Genomic DNA, 17,117 nt, shown 5'->3' on the forward strand with positions numbered 1-17,117 from the left:
TCATGCCGTTGGTGCCGATGCGCTTTGTTGTCGATCTCCTGTGTAGTGTGCAAGTGGCGGATCGAGAGCGTAAGGGGCAGAACGAAACGCCGCCCCCGCGAGGAGAAGAGAGCACAAGGAAAAAGAAGTGCCGTCAAGAGACAGCGCAAGACGCATGGCCTCCAGTCAAGCGTATGGCACACACACGGTATGTGCGTGCGCGAATGCATGAGAAGGGTTCCTCTGCTTCCCGTCCACTGGGGAAAGGGGGTTGCGGGCGAGGCGCAAAGAGCGGGTGTCTTCGTTGCCATCTATTGCTTTTCTTTCCGCGTTGTGGGCGTGCTCTGTAACTCCAGGGATCGGCATCGCGAGAAGGCAAGCAAAACTGGAAATGAAGAGAGCAGCGAAGTATGATCCACCTCGACAGCAGCGAGGACGCAGAGGGGGAGCACCAGAGCAGGAAGACGGCAAAGGACAAGAGGTGTCAAAGGAGGGGGGTGGGGCACAGAGATTAATGGGCCGTGCATGGGATAATGTGCATCTGTGCGTGTGTTTGTGTGTATGTGTGTGTCATACCCTGCTGGCTGCTGACCCTCATTCGTCGCGGTGGCGCTTCTGCTCTGCCGTCTCGCGCGCGTTGTGGAGGTGAGTGGCTTGTGCATCCGGCCAGCGAGCGGACAATGAGCAAAGGAATGATACGGTTGGAGCTAGGCAGCAAAACGCGTTCAGTCACACCCACAAACACACTCCTTGAACAACGCTGGACGACGCACCCTCCTGCTCTGTTGTCTTCCTCGTCTATGGCTCCCGTCACCCCCCCCGTGAAGCATCCGCGCCGTCCGAATGATGTTGGTATCGTTTTGTCACTGTTGATTAATGTTCGGCGTCACGTTGCCCCCCTGAGAACACCCCTGCCCCTCCGCCCTCGCCCCCACCCTTTCCGTAGTCGCGGCGCAGGAGTGCGTAAGAAAACAAGAAAGGGGATGAGCGTTAGCCAGATGAAGCGTTGGTGCATACGCTCGCATACGTAAAAATAGACGCGGCGTCTCATTTTGCCATCTGGGCCTACTCGATACCATCCACAGAGGCAGAGCCAAGCATCTGGGTACTTGTTGTCGCATCCACCGGCACCGCAGGCGCTGGCGCCTTGCTCGCCGATGGCACAATCTTCTTTGCAGGCGCTATGGGTGCCGGTGGCATCTTGCGTTCTGCCGCGACCTTCGCCTCTTCGGTTGCCTTCTCGTCTCGCCCGTTGTCCTCGTCCTTGCACCCTTCCTTGGCTGCGAGGTCGACCATCACGGAAGCCTCGGTGGGCGGAACATAGGTGTCGAGCGTCTCATCACGGCTCATGAGCAGCGTCTCCATCTCGTTGTACTGCTTTTCGTAGATGAGCTGCAGCGCCGTCTTGCCCATGATGTTCTGCTCAGCCGCCCTCCACCCGTGCGCCAGCAGCGCCTCCGCCGCAGCAACGCGGTTGTTCAGCGCAGCAAAGTGCAGGGCCGTATTGCCCTCGTCATTCGGGACATTCGGTTGGGGGTTGAAGTGGAAGAGCATCTCCAAGATGGGCATGTGGCCATTCGCAGCTGCCATGTGCACCGCTGTGCGGCCCTGCTCATCCCGCGCGTCGACGTCGCTCGGGTTCTTATCCAGGTACGCCTTAAGCAGATCCAGGTCACCGGCTTCGTTGTACCGCGCACTGTCGAGGAACGCATCCACGTCCGTGAGCGGCTCGCGAAACTCTGAGTCCGGCTCGTAGTAGGGCTCCATCGTTGTGCGCGCCTCTCTCGCGGGGTCCTTTCTCAGTCGCGTCTGTACCAGTCGGGCTGTGTTTCCTCTGATGTCGTGTGGCATGGTGAAAGAGACGAAATAGGCGCACAAGGACAGGATTAGATGGGATGCGCACAGTACACCTTACATGCGTACATCGCAGGAAGCGCACGAGTGTATCGCGCTGCGTGCACGCCTGGGTGCTTGTGCGTGGTGTGAACAGCAGGAGCTGATGGCCGCTCCGTACGCAGCCGCGCACAAAGACGCGGCCTCCACGGCGGTAACGGAAAGAGGAAGGCGCTCGCAGGAAGGAGGCGACGCTGGAGGACTGCATCCGCGCCATCTGGGCGTATACGTAACCCGGTACTTTCTTTCCGTATGAGGCCTTCCGGCCACCCGACAAGAAAAGAATCGCCACCGCTACCACGCTTGCTACATGTACTTCCCACGCCTGGAGAGCTACGCCGCGACTCCTCGACCTCTTCCCTCCTCTCCTCGGGTCCACTGTCGCGGCCCAAGAGACACCGTCAGGGAGGGTGGTGGTGACTTGCTTTGATGATATTCCCTTTCTGTTGGATTTTGTTAATGAGGAGAAGGTAGAAACACACAAGAACACACACCCATACAGAGAGACACAGACAGGCACACACACACACGCACACATGGGGCAAATAAAGAAGGGAAGGGGAAAGGGGTCGTACATTGGGGGTTTGTCGACATCGTCGACAGAAGACAAGGAAAGGCAAAACTGGAAAGGCACACTCCAGCACGACCACACACACACAAACACCATCACGCACACTCACAGGCATGGAGAAAAAGATAGGGCTCCTTGCAATCGGCATCATCGCCATGATCGCGCATACGCCCCCACACGATCACGCACAGACACGGGCACGAAACGAAAACGAAAAATGTAGAACAGAGAACAAAGAAAAAGGAACATGAGTCACACGCCACCCTCACATACGCAGGCGCGACCGTCGCCACACCATTCACAGTATCATCTACCCTTTACCCCTCACCTACTTCCACACCTCATCCATCAGTGCAGAGTATCACAGACACACTCGGCAAGGGGCATAGAAGAGTATAAAACAGGCGCAATCGAAGACGACACCAACGCGCCTCAGCCACCCTCACTTGAGTTACGTTATTCGTTGCTCTTGCACGCGCGTACTTGTTTTTGCTCCCTTGTACGCTATAACATTCCGCTCATCTCCACATACATACACTGCCTCCTCCCGCTTCTTTCTGCGCTTTCCGATCCTTGTGTGCCTCCTAGTTGATTTTTGTTTCGCCTTCAGGGCAGAAGAGAGAGACACCAGAGATGCGCGCCTCGGCAGGGCCCACGCGTGGGAGGAGAGAGAGGTAGGAAGACGGTCAGAGCAAGAGAGTGAAGAAGAGCTGGACAAGGATCTATCGGTGGGCGAGAGCAAAAAAAAAGGAGGTTCCTTGCACCTGATTCGATTCTCTGCGCGCATGAGTGTAAGTGGGTGTGTGGGTGTTGCGCTGGTTTTGCGTTGCCCATAGCATAGAAGGGGCACGCGTCTCCACACACGCACACCCGTACAGACCCACGCGCGCAGATAAGCCGAGAACACACAAGAGTCCCTTCTCAGACCCACCCTCGCAACGATGGCCCCACGATGACGTATGTGATGGAAAGGAGAGCCACGGAGAGGGAGAGAACAAAAGAGGAGAGATCCATTCTGGATGCAGAGGGTGCCGCGAAGACGAGCAGTAAACATGAGTGTGGGCCCGCAATAGTAGAAAAGAAGAGGGGGATATGGTTGCCGCTCCTTGGGGTGACATACATCCGCGTTGATATCATCCGGCATGCTAGGCGCTGCCTGGCATACGCATACACAGAGAGAAACACTAACGCGCGCCCATACACTTTCTCGCGCCGTATATCGCATCACCAAGCATGTCTAATACAACATCGACAGGTGCAAGAACGCAACGAACGAGCGACATGCAGGCACGGACGCACAGGGTAAAAGAAGAGAGGCGCCCCGCAGACCAAAGGGAAAAATAGATCGACAGAGGCCGAGGAGACGAACAACAAGCGAACGACGACGGCAACAAGAGCAGCAGCAACGAGAAGGAAAGTATGAAGCGCGCGCGGAGAGAGAGAGAGAGAGGAGGGGGTGGGGAGCACGAAACACAGAGACGCGCCAACGTGCACCAGTCAAGCCTCAACACGCACGCAAAAAGGAAAAAGCAAAGCGGCGCAGCCAGTCGATGAAACGGAAGAGGGGAGACATATGAACCCCCCAACACGCACACACACACACGGCGCTGCGCCTTCCTTTCTTCTTCCTTCTTGTTTGTTTTTGCTTATCGCGCCTTTTCAGCTGCACGCCGGTGCAATCCGAAAACGGCGCCCCTCCTCCTCCTCTCCCATTCTTCTCGCATACGTCTCGTTACGAGTAGAACTTCGGTTTCTTCACAGACGGCTTAAGGATCTGGAAGGAGCACATGAGCTCGTTGTCCACGGTCATCACGGCGCCGCTGTTATCGAACTCATTACAGTAGTTAGGGGCAGAGAAGATGGTGATGAGCTTGCGCTTCGCGAAAAACTGGTACCCATCCTCTACGACTTGGTGCGCGCGGCAAATCAGCTCAAACTGGTGCTTATTCAAGAACTTCTCTACAATATCCTGACCGAAAGTGAAGGACACGCCACGGTCGTTCTCGCCCCACCCCGAGAGACCTTCCTCCGGGTCTGACCACAGCAAGTCGCAGATCAGACCAGTGTCCGCCACATCGCACGGGCGTGTGATCTTCTTGATCTGGTCCATCGTCTGCAGCTCCGGCGAAAGGCCACCATGGCAGCAGAAGATCTTGTCATCGATAATACACGCCACAGGAAGGCAGTTGAACGTATCTGTGAACGCCTTCCAGAGACGAATGTTGTAGCGGCGCTTGCACTCGTCGAAGAAGCCGTAGATGCGATTGATGCTGGCGCACTCGTGGTTACCTCGAAGGATGAAGAAGTTCTCGGGAAACTTCACCTTGAAGGCGAAGACCAGGCAGATGGTCTCGAGACCCTGCTTTCCGCGGTCCACGTAGTCGCCGAGGAAGAGGTAGTTCGCTGTCGGCGGGAAGCCGCCGTTCTCGAAGAGACGGATAAGGTCGTAGTACTGGCCGTGAATATCGCCGCAGATCTTGATGGGCGCCTCCAGCTCTAGCAGAGGCGGCTGCGAGAGAAGAATCTCGCGCGTGCGTATCGCCAGCTGCTTCACGTCATTCTCGGCTAACTGCACCTGCTTGCCCGGCTTCGCGCCACGCACCTCGAGCAGCTGCTCGATAATGGAGTCGACGCTCATATCTGCTGCGCTCTGTTGTTCTTTTTCCCTTCGCTGCAGCGGCACCTCGACTTCCTCAACGGGCTTGGCGGGCTTCGCTCTGCGTCGCTCTCCTCTAAAGCGTGCAACTATGCTGCTGCTCGGGAAATCGACGTTTCTGCGGAGGTGAGAAAAGGAAAAGAAAGCGGTGTTGAAGTCGCCTAGCTGGCCTTTACTAACCGAAACAAACTGAAAAAGCCAACACACGCGCTGCTGACGCCGTCGGGCGGGTCAATGATGATGGTAGAGGGGAGGAAGAAATGGGAAATTGTATGTTGTGATGGTGCGGCTGTCACGCAGGCCAGAGAGGAGCAGCTTTACAAACAACACGGGAAGATCAAAAGTAGACAAAACAAAACGGTGAATCACATGCACTTGTTCATGTGTGCGTGTGTGTGTTTCGTTTTCTCACACAGCGACACTTCACCGATCACGTAAGTTCGTGCCTTCGGCCAGTGTGCTTTTGTGTGTGTGTGTGTGTGTGTGTGTGCCTGCTGCTGTAGGGCTGTGCGCCAGGCTCAGCGCGAAAACTGCTTTATTCGCTGCGCAATAAGATACACAGAACAGGAGAGAAGGCACCCTCAAGAACAACGGTGAGAACCCACAAAATAAGAAGAATGAGGAGCCCCTCCACGACACGGACAACAACAACACGTGCACGTCAGCTCAACGTAGAATGGTGGGCCACTTCTCCGCGTGATTCGCTTCCTTGTTGCGGTTGCGGATGCGTTCGGTATGCTTGCTCTCCCTTCGAAGTCTATATTCGCCGCCGCGGAGAGGCACAGAAGAGGGAACAGCCAAGCAACCAACGGAAGAACGGAAAGGCGCTACCACGTCAGCAACGCGACAAAACACGTACCGTAGACACACACACACGCAAGGGGGAAGTCGTAGGGAGGCGGCAAGACGGCAACGGGAAAGCAAAACAAGGACAGTGGCAATCACGAACGCATGCGCATAGCACACACGAATACGTAGAGGCACTTCCTGCGGAAGAGGTGTATAAATCGAGAAGAGAGGCTGCGTGTGTATCGGTGTGTATGCTGTGCAGGGTTGCTATGAGGGGGCTTATGTGTAACCCGTGAAAACGAAAAGGGGGGAGAAGAGTCGAGAAAGAGAAAGACCGCGTAGCACGGCGCAGGCAAAAGGCGGGTTGATATATGCGTGCTTTTTTGTTTCTAAAAGTGGTTATATCAGCGGAAGTTCGTTGTGGGGAGGGGGCGGTGGCGGGTTCAGTAAGAGAGCGAAAGTGGGAGAAGGAACAAAGAAAAGGAAACCGCAGCAGTGATCACGAATAGACCTGCTCTGCGCAGGCGATGCCACAAGGAGAGTTGCACGTATGTGCGCGTGTGTGTAACCCGATGCATTGTGTCGAAGCGAGAGACCAGGAAGACGTGGAAGGCAGGGAGTGGGAGTAGTTTCTTTCATGCTGGAGACAGAAAAGTGACGGCGGCGGAGAGGAGACACGTCGCACTGGGCGAGTGGCACACATACACGCACATACGGAGAGAGGGCCACCAGCAGCCCGCATCACGTTGATCCTACCCTCCACGTGGTGGACGAGAACGAGCCGCTCCTTTTTCTTCCCATGGTTGCCTGGGCAAGCAGTACTTTCGTCCGCCTAGAGCACATGTAAATGGAGAGTGAGAGCGCGAACGCGGGAAGCTACGACGTCTCCCTTCTTTTTTTTTGCCTCACCGCTTTAGCTCGCACAGACACACAGGCAGGCAGAGACAGAGAGAAATACGACTAGGCTGTCGCTTGCGAGAGTCGATTACGCAAAAGGGTCATGTAATCACGGCAGTCCCTCGAGACGGCGAGGGAAATACACGCCTACGTGTACGTCTTCGGGCACGCGTGTGGGGGGAGGTGTGTGAAGTATCTGTGTGTGTATGCGTCTGTCTGGCACTCAAGGGAACGTCGAAGTGAAAACATAGATGAAGACAGCAACGAAGAACGTTCGAAAAGAAAAAGAGGGAAAAGGCATGTGAATGGGGAAGAGGGGAGACAGCACATACAACAGCAGAACCGACTCCAGAACTGAGGGAAGGATAGGAAAAGAACGGCGGGCCATGTACACCTGTGCGCCGTCTCTCAGAACGCTGTCGCTTGTTCTCCCTCTTTTGGATGCGCATCCTCTTGCCTCTCCAGTGCCACGGCCTTTCTCTTCTAAAACCCACACCACTCACCCACATCGCTTTCGCTCGGCCTAGTCCTCGTTCTCCATCCCGACAGCATCGGCGCTGACAGAGGTTGTCTTGAGGATCGACACGGCAGAGGCGCCTTGCATGCTCACCGCAAACTGCAGTGGAGGCACAGGGGCGGGCCAACGCGCGCGGCACACCTCGCGATCGCCCTTGAAAAATGTCACGATGGCGCCGACAGTCGCGTCTGGGTCTTCGGGGTCGAGGACAACAGGGGCGAAGGGGAGCAACGGCGACGCCGGTGCCACTCCCGGAGCTGACGCGGGGGCTGCCGAGGGGCCGCTGGTGGGTGTGGTCGCCGTGCCCGTGCCCGCCGTGCCTCCTCCAGAGCCGCCCAGAGTCTGCGGGGATGGCAGCGTGGTCGGGTTCGCGGGGGTTGTCATCGGGGAGCTGCTACTCTGCTGCAGAGGGCGGTTGTTAGCCACGTCCATCGCTGAGGACCCAGGCTGGAAGGCTGGGGACGTGATCGGCGGTTCTGCGCCGCTGCTGGCGTTCGCCATCGCCACGCTCGCGTCGATAACCAGTGGCAAAGGGCGGCTCGGCACCACGCTGCTGCTGCCGAGCGCGGTGGTGCTCGAGACGTTTGCTGGCAACGGTGTCGACGAGAGAGTCAGCGCAGGCTGCAGCGGCGGCGGCAGGTGCTCCATGGTCTTGGCACCGGACGGTGGCTCCAGCGGCACGCCAGGCTGGGCGAACTCCACGCGGACAGTGATCTCGTCCTGGCTCTTGTACAAAACGCCCTGCTCATAGAGCGCATCCGCGGACCAGTAGCGCACCAGTTCCCCTGTGTTGCAGTAGCACACAGTGTTTTTCTGACGGCGAATCTGCATGTCGTGCTGAATCTCCTTAAAGGCAACGACGCCGATGGAAACGAGCTCGCACTTGTCGATGCGGAAGACGATTGTGTGGGCAAGGCCGGTGGAAAGGGGCTCTGTGCCACACAAGTCGAGTATGTCCGACGTCGAGAACTCCACACCGTCGTCGCGGATGCCAGGGCCCGGTGTAAAGCGCCACATCGACGGCGGGTCAAGACCGATCTCGCGCTTCAGCGACTCCAGCTGATACAGCTCTGCATCTTCGGCCACGACGACAAGGTCGTCGGCCTTGTTCGGCAGCCCGTAGCCACGCAGGTAGTTGAGGATATGCACGAAATTCTCAGGGTCGCGGTCGAGAAACGGGTGCCCCTGCAAATCACGTGGGAACTCCTGGAAGTTGTTCTCTGCCCACTGCGCCAGCAGTGATGGCGAAGAGCACAGCGTGGACTGCAGCGTAGTTATTTTCGTGCCGCCTACGTTAAGAACTACAACGCGGTCCAGCGGCGTCGCGGCGGCGTCTTTGGCTTCCAAGGCGCACCGAGTCGTGTCGCGCATGGCCGCCTCGTCCACCGGCGCGCCAGAATCCTCGCGCGGCCGCTTACCGTTGGTGACCGGCATTGCCTACGCCGATGGGAGAACCAGCGAAAGACGATGTGGGGGTACAAAATTGGGAGGGGGGCCTTGTGGCAGAAATCAAAGCCCTTCAGAGAGTCTAAAGAGTGAATAATAGGGAGGAAAGAGAGACGAAAAGAAAAGGCAGTGGGTGATGGGAAGGGGGGGCTGTACAGGTGTGTCGGGAGAGCCGACGCGTCCCACCTCCGTACGCGATCACGTAAGAGAGTGTCGGAAGGACAAGCGAGCGACAACTGAGAATAATAAAAAAGAGGAGAGTCCCGAATGGGACGACACACACACGCGGCGGCAGCGGCGGCGGCGTGGCAACGGAGAGCGTGACTGTGAGCACGAAAGCAACGAAAAAAAAAAGGAGATGGAGGTAGTGTGGAGGGCGCGCTGTGCCCGGTCAGCGCTGGGGGGCAACAGAAATAGAAACGCCCACCAAAATGGAAGGGGGTGGGTGGCCCAGATAACGTCACGGTCAATGGCGACGTGAAGGCCTTCAGTGGGGGAGGAACGTTGAGAAAGACAGGGGTGTGAATGGTGTTCGAAACAGCGAGTGTATCTAAACCTCTTCGACGCAGAACATCTGCATGTGAAAGGGTGCGAAGGGAAACAATAAGGGTAGTGCGCATATACGTTTTTTTTTTCGCGTATGAGGATGTACGTGTGAGATAGCATAGGAGATCGTGTCATAGCGATGTGAGGTGCGCCCGGTATCACACAAACACAGGCAGAGAAGGAGGGAGAGATGGGCGAAGAGAAGCAAAGGAAAAAAGAGGGCGACAACGAGAGGCATTGCACACACTCGGCGTTGGCGCATCGCACAGAAGGTAACAGAAAAACGCGGGCAGGTTCTACGACATCGGCACGCGAGTATGCCTGAAGGAGGAGCGAAGAACAGGAGGTGACGGTGCTACAAAAGAAAACGAGGACCGCTTCGACGGCAAGGGCCAGGCACACCCACACAGGGGAGTAATCCTCGCAGTCCTTATGAACCTAGCATGGACACTGGTACCAAAAATGCACACCTGCGTTCGCCTACTGTACGTATACTCGTCTTTTGTCTTGCAGCAGCACCAGCAGCAGCGGTGGCCTCAACAACAAGAGGTGCAAAAAGAGCGCGCATGCATTCTCGCACTGATGAACAACAAAAAAGTCAAAAAGCCCTCACACAAACACACAGGTGGAGCAAGAGAGAGGATACATCAGCCCTCGTGTCGGCATATCATCGGACTCTGGGGAGCGGCGGAGGCCACGGTAGACGAAGGAAGAGGCATAAAGCTGAGGGAGCGTTGGGGTCAGTCGGTAAGAAGGCTTCGTCAGAATGGCCTCTGCCCCTCTCCTCATCCTCGCACGCATACACCCCACTCCGCTCCTGCACCGGCCTCACATCCCATCCACTAGCTCCAAGCACTCCGCATCGTCTTCGTCATCTACCTCGAAGGCAGCTGATGCAGTAGTGTTCTCTGTGCGTACTCTCTTCTCCGCCGGGACGCTATCGTGACGCTGTCCATCAAGGGTGCGCTGGGCTGAAAGAACTGCGCCCACAGAAGCATGCGGCTCCATGTAGCTGTCGCCAGCGCCATCGAAGTCGTTGAACGTGTCTACGGCGTCGCATCCTCTTTGGCGACCGGTAAGGGGATCCGAGTGCCACGTGTCTGAGCGAGCGGAGTCATCATTATGGGGCACGGAGCCGCGAACAAGGAGGTTGCACGCCGGCGCGGGTCGCGTCCCTGCCGCCGCGGCGCTCCTCGACGCCGTAGCACCAGCAGCGGCACTCGTCGCTTTATCAGGCAGCAAGAGACCGGCAAGGTTCTGTAAGCACGCAATCAGCATCGGCGGCACCTTGGAAGAGATGACCAGGACTGTGATGTCCGTGAAGAACAGAAGCGCATCGGTGGTCAATACATCGGGGTAGCGGTTGGTGATGTCCCCGTGCAGAGCACAGTAACAGGAGCCGCTGCCGTCACGCAGGAGCACCGTGGAGTCAGCGGCGCTCTCTGTCACTAGGCGCGTCATGAGTCCACCGCAGCACGCCACCTTGGCCGACCGTGAGTACTTGCTGTTGATCTCGGAGAGGTGCGTTAGCACGACGCCCTTTTCCCTTGCGAGCGACTCGAGAACTGTTTCTGGATCCATGGCACCGCTGCAGCTGAAACGACGGACGCCAAGTGTAGAAGAGAGAAAGAAGGAGAAAAACGGGGTTACAGTGCAAGCGCGGCAGGGGCGGAGGCTCCTACAGTCGATCCTGCGATCCCGTGAAGAGAGGATGGAGACGACGATATGCACGGGCGACTGACGCTTCACGTGGAAGGAGGTCGAAGTGGCTCGGATGAAGAGGAGTTGAGCAAACATGGAAAGAAAAGGTGGCGGAGCAAGGCCCCTGCGTGAAGTCAACCCCATCAGGCATCATAATCGAGAAACAAGGAGACGCTTCGAATCAGTGTTTCGCAGGTATACCGCGTCGCATCGTGAAGATGCGCGGTTCCGGTGCACACCGCAGAGAGCGCGTATGACGTGTCCCAGTGCGATGCCGACGTGCAGGCAACCCTCACTTGAGTGGATTTGCGAGGTAAGATGGCGGCACCACATGGGATCCCCCTTCAAGGAAAGTGATACAGTCCGGTGTGTCGGGGAGGGAGGCGGGCGCGCGCTTGCCCTGGAGAGGGTGTCTATAAGTTTGGCCAGCGACTTTCTTTCGTACGCAGTGAGAAACGGTGAACATGAAAAAATGGGCCGACAAAAAAAGGGGGGAAAAACGCAACGGAGAAACCAAAAAAGGGGGAGAGAGAACAAAGCGCGTCGAGGGCCCCCCCGAAGAACGCTAACAAACACGCGTGAGTGCACGCGGGGATGAGAGAGGAAGGCACACGCAGCACTGTGCACCCCTTCCCCACGCCGCCCCACGCCGACTCCATCCCGGCAGTCACTGCCACCGTTGCGCGCTATTGGTGCCGTCGCTGTGAGCAAAGACAGAAAAGGGAAAAGTGCATAGCGCGCCGAACGAGGGAAGGGGTGGGGAGAGACGATCGGGGCGGTTGGCGGGACATCTGATGCGGAGAAGTGGGCTGCAGGATAGGCAACAAGAACAAAGCAGAAAGAACCGTCTTATCCGTGCATTCACCCCTACCGCTGCTCCTCTACCTACCCACCCCTCCACCGCAGTCATGATCACTCTCGCTAGGCGTCACTCCGCCTCAAAAGCAACCCAATCACCGCATGCATTGTGCAATGAGGAGCTCAGCGTAGCGCACTAAACACTGATACTCATGCGCGTCGAGCTCGTACGTTCTGTTTTCCCCCTTAGAGCTCCCATTACCATCATTCTCAGACATAGAAGTACAGCACCGCCGCGGCGAGGGCCATGCGCAGCACCCGGCGCATGCATGTGCGGGCGGCCGCGTTCTTCGAGAGCTGATTGTCAAGGTAGCGATGCAGCAAAAGAGTGAGCCCGAGCGAAGATGCCCTGCTTTGATGATTGTACAGTCCCCATGCGATTAGCCCAAGTGCCACTGTCAGGAGAAGTCGCGGGTAGCGCATTGCGGCGAACGCGATGCCACCCTCGCTGCTCTGTGCATCGGCCTGCGCTGCTGCAAGCATTTCCTGTAACTCCGACGCTGTCACTGGCGCCGGGCTCTGGTGCCGACGCCGCAACGCCATCTCCAACTCGAAGATCGTGTCTTCGTCACGGCGCTCCTGCTCTGAGCGTGCAAAGGACTCGATGATAGACTTGCCGAACCACGCCACGCTGCACACCACGAACCAGTTCATCGCCTGCACGAGCAGCGACTCCGGCTCCTCCAACTCCGGCGCCGTCGCAGACACATCGCCGCCTTTAGCGCGCTTCGCGATGCTCTCGCGTGCCCGCACAACTGCCGAGAGAGCCTTCTCCACCGCCGCCTCCACTCGAAAAAAGGAGGGTAGCAAAGATGCAGCACTGCTGCCCAAGCGTTGCATGATGCGCTCGATGATGTCGCCGGAAAAGAGAACAATGAAAAAGACCGCCTGCAAGTTGACCTTGATCACTGCCTTGCCGATCAAGGTGGCAGAGAAGAAGGTAGAGAAGGGCATCAGGAATTGCCCGCACGCCATGCCGCATAGGTCATACGCCATATTAGGCCATGCGGCCAGCAGCAAGATGGCCCAGAAGCCGTAGCGGCGCACCTTTTGAAGCGTCCAGTTCGTCGCGAGAGACATCATGTCGTAGGCAGCGGCAGACTCCTGCAGATCATCCTCATGGCGGCCCTGCAACGCAGCAGCGTAGCTCAGCGCGTACGGCGGAACCTCGCCCAGGGCAGTGCCAGCACCCCACAGCATGCACGCTGGCACCACCTTGACCAAGTACTCCACTAGCGACATCTTGCTCGCAGCGAGTTCAGGCTGACTCTCCGGCGCGAGGCACACGAAGAGGCGCTGACGTGGGCCGTAGAAGAAATTGGTCGGATACGTCCAGAAGTTCGCATTGCCGCAGCGCTGCACCGCCGCACACGTGCGGTAAATGTGAGGAAAGAGGAAGAGAAGGCCAGAGTGCATGCCGGTGCCGAGGCCGATCGACGACAGCACGCCAAGCACAACCCAGTAAAGCGCATCGGCCAGCCAGTACTCCATCTCGCGCCACCAGCCGTTTGCCACGGCAGCGCAGTACCACTGCCCTTCGCTGGCGGTCGACTGCCACCATTCACTGAACTGATCCACGCTTACGGCCGTGCGGCTGCCTAGGATCTGATCAGCAATGGCAGCAGCGCCGTCACCTCCGCGCTGCTTCAGGACTGTGGAGTAATACGAGCTCATCTCTGCCGCAGTGACCTGGCCGTCCCGGTTCAGATCAAACGCAGAGAACACCGCCGCCGCAGGGGAGGGCACAATATAGTAAGACACGAGGCACAATATCACCATCAGCGGCAAAAGCACGGTATTAAAGAGGGGCCTGCTTAGAGCCGCCTCTGCATAGTGCACCGCACCTTGAATGCTGTATGAGAGAAAGAGCAGGGTGGTGCGAAGAGGCCGGTGGATGAGACCGAGGCCTCTCCGCTCGCTTGCAAGGATTGCCTGGGCCTGTTCCAGCTCACTCGCCATTGTGGACATCCTCCGTTTCTCACGTCGGTCTGCGTGTGTGTGTGTGTGTGGGGGGGGGGGTGGGTGGGTGTTTCTATGGCACGTCTGTTCTGTTCAATGCACGTCGGCACTCCTTCGCTACTCTTTTTCTTACATCCTGACAACGTGCGCCGCACGCCCCCCCCCAGTCACACACATCGATACGTGTGCAAGAGAGAAATTCAAGCAAACGTGTGAGATGTCACGCACGCACGGTGTTTCACCGGGTGACGACGAGTGAGGGCACATCAACGGTTCACAGCAGCGGGGAAAACGGAAAGAGGAGACGGGCGGGGGAGAGAAGATGGGCATGTCGAGAGGGAGATAGAGAGACAGTCGGCGGTGCACCCCATACCACACCATTCGGGTGCGTAGAGGTCTCTCCTTCGCGTCCGCACTTGCCGCCCGCATTGTGAGCTGGGAAAGGAGCGGAGTCGGAGAGGTCGACGTTTTAGTCGCAGTAGCAGCACCACTAGTGGTGGGGACGAGGCGAGCAGGAGAGACGGCGCTGTGTCACTGGCGCAGAGATGCAAATTAAACAACAACAGTCGCACTCTTCGTCTGTTTGAAAGTGGGAGCATAAAGCTAAGCAATGTAGCTACCCATCGACTTGTGCACGTGCCTGTGATCCTAACCCTTGCACATCCCCCTCCCTTTTCCCCCACCCCACGTCAAATACGGAGCCGTCCTGCGGTGGCAGGCTCACCAGTCCTCCACCACCTGAGCGCTCAGCGGACTTTTGAATTTTATCGTCACTTCTTCTTTTCGTATCGTTATAGTCGCCATATTTAGTCCGCGATTAACTCGCACGCACGCACGGAAACGCACATCATTGCACACGCCCATACAGGCGGCCCTTTAACCTTCGAAGAGCAAAAGGAAAGAACCGCACGGGTGATCGACGCGAGGCACAAGGCACAAGAGACAGTGAAGCACGGAGAACATTATCTCCCCTCCCCCCTCCGCCTCACGCTTTCTTTCCCTTCAGAGGGGTGCAGGTACGCGCCAACGCACGCACCCACGCGTGTCAATCTCGACAAGGAACAAAAAAAGGCAGCTCACGTACACCCACGGGCGTGCTGAAGAAGTCAGGGACGGATAGCGGCCATCGCATGCCTTAGAACTTAAGCCGAATATTAATCGCGAAGTAACACTGTGAGTTGAACGAAAAGAGCACAGAGAAACGGAGAGTCGTTAATCGGGTCATCATCCAGCCCTCTCGCGCGCACGCACACACGCGGTGGCGCGGACAGGCACATCCGCAAAGCCGAACTGCCGTCCCCGTTTCAGAGCGTAGGAGGAAGTGCATCATAGCTTGGTGCCGCGCACCACGCCTGGCCTCATGTCCCGTACGCCGACGAACTCACCCTCCGGCTTCGGCTGAAAACTGCGTGACTGGGACTTCTGCACCTGCATGCCGCGCTCGTACTTGCGGCGCTGGGCGACGCGTGGGTTCTTGCGGTCCTTCGGACGGGCCCTCGTGAGTCCACGGTGCGACTCGATCTTCTTGCCGACTTTGCGGCGATCTACCTCCTCCTGAGCAGGGCGGCGCGCCGAGGCGGCCGCGGCAGCGGCAGCCTTTCGAGAGGACTCGGCGGCCTGACGGGCACGCTCCTCCTCCCAAACCGCCTCGTAGTCTCCATCGCTGCAGTCGTCTCCGTCGTCCGCGCCTCCGAGGTCCATTTCGTCCTCGTCGCCGTCCATGTCGCCCATCCCATTCAAATCGTCCTCGTCATCGCCGTCATCGGAGTCCACTGCGGCGGGTTTTGATGGCTGTTTCGATGTGCGCTGGCGGCTCAGCACGTCCCCAGCCTTCTTCTGGCGGCGGCGCAGAACCTCCATGAGAGAGAGACCCTCCTCGCCTTCAACTTCGTCGGCACCCCCGCCGTCCTTGTCGGCGCCGCCGGCAATGCGAGAGAAGAACTGGTCCTCGTCCTCCTGGTAGCTGACGGGCGCTATCGCGGAGCTGGCGGTGTTGCTGTTGTTGAGCGCGGACGCCTTCTTGGTGCGCACACGCGTCATGGCAGCCTGCTCTTCCCGCTCCAGCTCCTCTGCCTCCTTCATGTGGCGCAACTGCTGGCGGCGCTCGCGGGCCTCGGTGTTCTGCATGGCGCGAGAGGACTCGAAGGCGCCACCCTCGCCGGACTGCAGCGGACGAAGCTCATTCAGGTGTGCAGCTGCTGTGGATTTGCCGCTGATGAGGCGGTTCAGTGAGTATTGCAGCTTCTCCTCCAGAGGCCACATCTTCTCCAGGTACACACGAATCTCCACCAAGTGGTCAATCACGGGGTGGCCGGCTACCTTTCGGCCCTCCGACTTGAGGAGGAGGTAGAAGGTTACGTGCATGCAGTAGCTCAGCATGAGCTGAACCTTGGTTTCTAAGAAAGAGACAAGATTCTTGTCCGAGGGGGATACCTTACGCTCGTAGAGCAGCTCGTGAAGCGGCTGCGCGAGTGTCTTGACCTCGGCCATGTACGTCTTTAGGTCCAGCAGCAGCCTCAGCAGCTCCGGTGACTCCTTCTTGAGCACCGCCAGCCGCTCTGCCGTGGTAAGAGCGGCAAAGTCGCGCTCGACGGCCTCGATTACTGGCGCAGCATCGAGCGCGTCTAAAGAACTCTTCTTGGCCACATCGTCACGCCGCGAAGACAAGTGAGCCACCGACACGCCGGCCACGTCGAAGTCTTCCTCGGTTGTCTTCTTGCGCAGCCCCTTCTCCGTCACCACCGCTAACTCTTCCTCTTCCTGGAATCCGCCGTTCTCGTCGTCGCCGTATCCGTCGAGGCGGTGCGCGTCCGAGGGCAGAACGGCGAACATATCCTCCTCCTCTACGCCATCCTCTCGGGTGGCCTTGCGGCTGCAGCGGTTGTGCACGACATCGTCGTCGTTGACATACGCACCCGCGTCCCCAATGTCGAGGTCGAGATCCTCAACGATATTGTCGCTGGCCTCCTTGCGCGACCGCTTCTTACCCCCCTTTGCTCCCCTTGGCATCGATAAAAAATGACGGAATGCGAAACAGCAAAAGACGAGAAAACTGCGGAAAGCAGAGGGCGCCGATAAGCAGCACACCGACGGCGAGACAGAGCCTGAAGCAGCAGAGCACGGTAACCTACTGCTTAAAGCCTCCCTCTCTCTCTCGAAGTTCGTGTGGCTGCTCTTATACAGGCTTGCGTGTGTAGAGGAGTGCGCGTTTATATGTGCGCTGCAACGGATAGCGAGGAAAGAGTTGACAGAGGGACGAGGCAACCGAGTCAAGTCTCATCGGGGTGTGTGAGTGTGGTCGTATG

General features: G+C 57.9%; 6 protein-coding genes across 6 annotated transcripts; all 6 read right to left on the reverse strand.

Moving 5' to 3' along the window:
- Positions 1-1,044: 1,044 nt before the first annotated feature.
- Positions 1,045-1,746, reverse strand: LINJ_28_0720 (conserved hypothetical protein; the record flags this gene model as incomplete). The annotated part of the gene is made up of 1 exon (XM_001470067.1): positions 1,045-1,746. One exon carries the CDS (start codon positions 1,744-1,746, stop codon positions 1,045-1,047), a length of 702 nt encoding a protein of 233 aa, XP_001470104.1.
- Positions 1,747-4,175: 2,429 nt separating this feature from the next.
- Positions 4,176-5,081, reverse strand: LINJ_28_0730 (putative serine/threonine protein phosphatase catalytic subunit; the record flags this gene model as incomplete). The annotated part of the gene is made up of 1 exon (XM_001470068.1): positions 4,176-5,081. The coding sequence occupies one exon, from the start codon at positions 5,079-5,081 to the stop codon at positions 4,176-4,178; it is 906 nt and encodes a 301-aa protein (XP_001470105.1).
- A 2,227-nt stretch (positions 5,082-7,308) lies between these two features.
- LINJ_28_0740 (conserved hypothetical protein) lies at positions 7,309-8,736 on the reverse strand (the record flags this gene model as incomplete). The annotated part of the gene is made up of 1 exon (XM_001470069.1): positions 7,309-8,736. One exon carries the CDS (start codon positions 8,734-8,736, stop codon positions 7,309-7,311), a length of 1,428 nt encoding a protein of 475 aa, XP_001470106.1.
- Positions 8,737-10,122: 1,386 nt separating this feature from the next.
- On the reverse strand, positions 10,123-10,875 carry LINJ_28_0750 (conserved hypothetical protein; the record flags this gene model as incomplete). Its single annotated transcript, XM_001470070.1, has 1 exon — positions 10,123-10,875. One exon carries the CDS (start codon positions 10,873-10,875, stop codon positions 10,123-10,125), a length of 753 nt encoding a protein of 250 aa, XP_001470107.1.
- A 1,188-nt stretch (positions 10,876-12,063) lies between these two features.
- Positions 12,064-13,821, reverse strand: LINJ_28_0760 (conserved hypothetical protein; the record flags this gene model as incomplete). Its single annotated transcript, XM_001470071.1, has 1 exon — positions 12,064-13,821. One exon carries the CDS (start codon positions 13,819-13,821, stop codon positions 12,064-12,066), a length of 1,758 nt encoding a protein of 585 aa, XP_001470108.1.
- A 1,317-nt stretch (positions 13,822-15,138) lies between these two features.
- Positions 15,139-16,821, reverse strand: LINJ_28_0770 (conserved hypothetical protein; the record flags this gene model as incomplete). Its single annotated transcript, XM_001470072.1, has 1 exon — positions 15,139-16,821. One exon carries the CDS (start codon positions 16,819-16,821, stop codon positions 15,139-15,141), a length of 1,683 nt encoding a protein of 560 aa, XP_001470109.1.
- Positions 16,822-17,117: the final 296 nt, after the last annotated feature.

The sequence above is a fragment of the Leishmania infantum genome, chromosome 28, assembly GCF_000002875.2.
Source record: "Leishmania infantum JPCM5 genome chromosome 28".
Taxonomy (NCBI): Eukaryota; Euglenozoa; class Kinetoplastea; order Trypanosomatida; family Trypanosomatidae; genus Leishmania; species Leishmania infantum.